The following is a 2,206-nucleotide window of genomic DNA, read 5'->3' on the forward strand; positions in this document are numbered from 1 at the left end:
ATCCAGGAAAGCAGGACTCAGCGGTGGTGGCTGCAGCTGAGCAGGGCAGTATCGACTGGCCTGTCCATCTCTGCTCCCAGCCTCCCATCCAGCAACCTACCCGGCCACTCCTTCCTCTCCAGACTTGTTTTCCAAACAATTTGCTTAATGTGATTCCTGGTGGGGTTGAAGAGTGACTAATCCTGTTTACCCTGTAATCCTGCTGCCTCCAGCGGGCGGGCCAGCCCAGGGCAAGGATGCCTGGGCGTCTGGACTCACCATCCACCTGCCCTTCTTCTCTTATAGAGACAGACCTGCCCTCAGGCAATGCCATGGAGCCCTTGTTCCCGGCCCCTGTTTCCAGCTGGAATGCTTCCTTGGCGGCCACCTGGGGAGGCAGTGACAACGAGACATTGGCAGGGCAGGCAGCCAAGGCAGGGGCTCGGGCAGTGCTGGTGCCTGTGTTATACCTGCTCGTTTGCACTGTGGGGCTGGGCGGTAACGCGCTGGTCATCTATGTGGTGCTGCGCCACGCCAAGATGAAGACAGTCACCAACATTTACATCCTCAATCTGGCAGTGGCCGACGTGCTGCTGCTGCTGGGGCTGCCTTTCCTGGCCACACAGAACGCCGCCTCCTTCTGGCCCTTCGGTCCGTTTCTATGCCGCCTGGTCATGACGCTGGATGGCATCAACCAGTTCACCAGTGTCTTCTGTCTGATGGTTATGAGTGTCGACCGCTACCTGGCAGTGGTCCACCCTCTGCGTTCTACCCGCTGGCGCCGCCCACGAGTGGCCAAACTGGCCAGCGCCGCAGTCTGGGCCTTCTCACTGCTTATGGCACTGCCACTGCCAGTGTTTGCAGATATCCAGGAGGGCTGGGGCACCTGCAACCTCAGCTGGCCAGAGCCTGTGGGGCTGTGGGGTGCTGTCTTTGTCATCTACACGTCCGTGCTGGGCTTCTTTGGGCCGTTGCTGGTCATCTGCCTCTGCTACCTGCTCATCGTGCTGAAGGTAAAGGCGGCAGGTGCACGTGCAGGCTGCCAGCGGCGTAGGCGGTCAGAGCGCAAGACGACACGCATGGTGGTGGTGGTGGTGGCTGTGTTTGCGGGCTGCTGGCTGCCTTTCTTTGCCGTCAACCTCGTCAACCTGGCCATTGCCCTGCCTGAGGAGCCTGCCTCCGCTGGCCTCTACTTCTTTGTGGTCATCCTCTCCTACGCCAATAGCTGTGCCAACCCCATCCTCTACGGCTTCCTCTCTGACAACTTCCGCCAGAGCTTCCGCAAGGTCCTGTGCCTCCGCAAGGGCTATGGCACTGAGGATGCAGATGCTGCAGAGCCGAGGCTGAACAAGACTGGGCAGCCACGGGAGGCCCCGCTGCCCCCAAGTAGCCCTGAGGCCAAGAGTCCCGTGCAGACCAGCAGGCTGTGAAGTACCCATGTCACCACCCCAGGATGTGGGGCTGCAGTATGAGGACAGAGCTCCTGGGCTAAGGGTGGACACAGCATAGCTGGTGTCCTTCAGTAACACCTATCTCCCCACCCACCTGTCCTGGGCATGACAGGCTCATTAGCATCTTGAGGGGGGTGCTCGGCCGTGCCCACAGTGCTGAGGGCCTCTCCAGCTCCACTCTGCCCATGTCAGCTGCTAGCCTCCCCCGCTGGGGGAGACTTTTCCTGCAGGCTATCAGGCGAGAACATCTTCCTGACCATCAATGTGAGCTGGCAGCTTGCCCACCCTATGGCCCTGCTGCATGTGCCCATCATTTGTCAGCCCTGTGTTTCCCAGTCACTGTCCCAGTGCTACTCTGTGAAATTAAAGGCACCTGATAGCTCTTGGCTCTGGCCTCTGCTTCCCAGTGTGCCTGGTCCCAGCATCTGCTGCTGTGTGGAAGTTGCAGGTAGGAAGGAGCAGTGTGGTGCTGGGCCATGCTCAGCCAGGGTCCTCCCCATCCTTGTGCTCAGAGCCGTAGCCCCTGCCTGCAGCCCCCACCAGAATGAAAGCTTCTGGCTTCAATTGATGTCCTGAAGTCAGGGGAGCTGCCTGGGGGGATACAGGCCCAGCTAGGCTCCACGTGGCTGTGGGCAGGAGGGTACTAGCACAGAGGAGAGCCAGGATCAGGTTGGATGGAGCCCCTGCCCTCTGTCTCCTTGGGGTGCATGTGGCCATGCTCACTGGGGTTGGTTTTGTCCCATGGGGCCTAGTTTCTGAGGCACCAGGGACCTAAC

At 60.2% G+C, this 2,206-nt stretch overlaps 1 protein-coding gene across 1 annotated transcript; it reads left to right on the forward strand.

Moving 5' to 3' along the window:
* Positions 1 to 311: 311 nt before the first annotated feature.
* On the forward strand, positions 312 to 1,409 carry SSTR5 (somatostatin receptor 5). Its single transcript, XM_003790758.1, has one exon. The coding sequence runs from the start codon at positions 312 to 314 to the stop codon at positions 1,407 to 1,409; it is 1,098 nt and encodes a 365-aa protein (XP_003790806.1).
* Positions 1,410 to 2,206: the final 797 nt, after the last annotated feature.

The sequence above is a fragment of the Otolemur garnettii genome, unplaced genomic scaffold (assembly GCF_000181295.1).
Source record: "Otolemur garnettii isolate 467f Iridium unplaced genomic scaffold, OtoGar3 scaffold00044, whole genome shotgun sequence".
NCBI classification, from domain to species: domain Eukaryota; kingdom Metazoa; phylum Chordata; class Mammalia; order Primates; family Galagidae; genus Otolemur; species Otolemur garnettii.

What these genes read in the sequence shown, in the direction of transcription:
- SSTR5 (XM_003790758.1), top strand. Translation starts at nt 312, where the DNA reads ATGGAGCCCTTGTTCCCGGCCCCTGTTTCCAGCTGGAATGCTTCCTTG.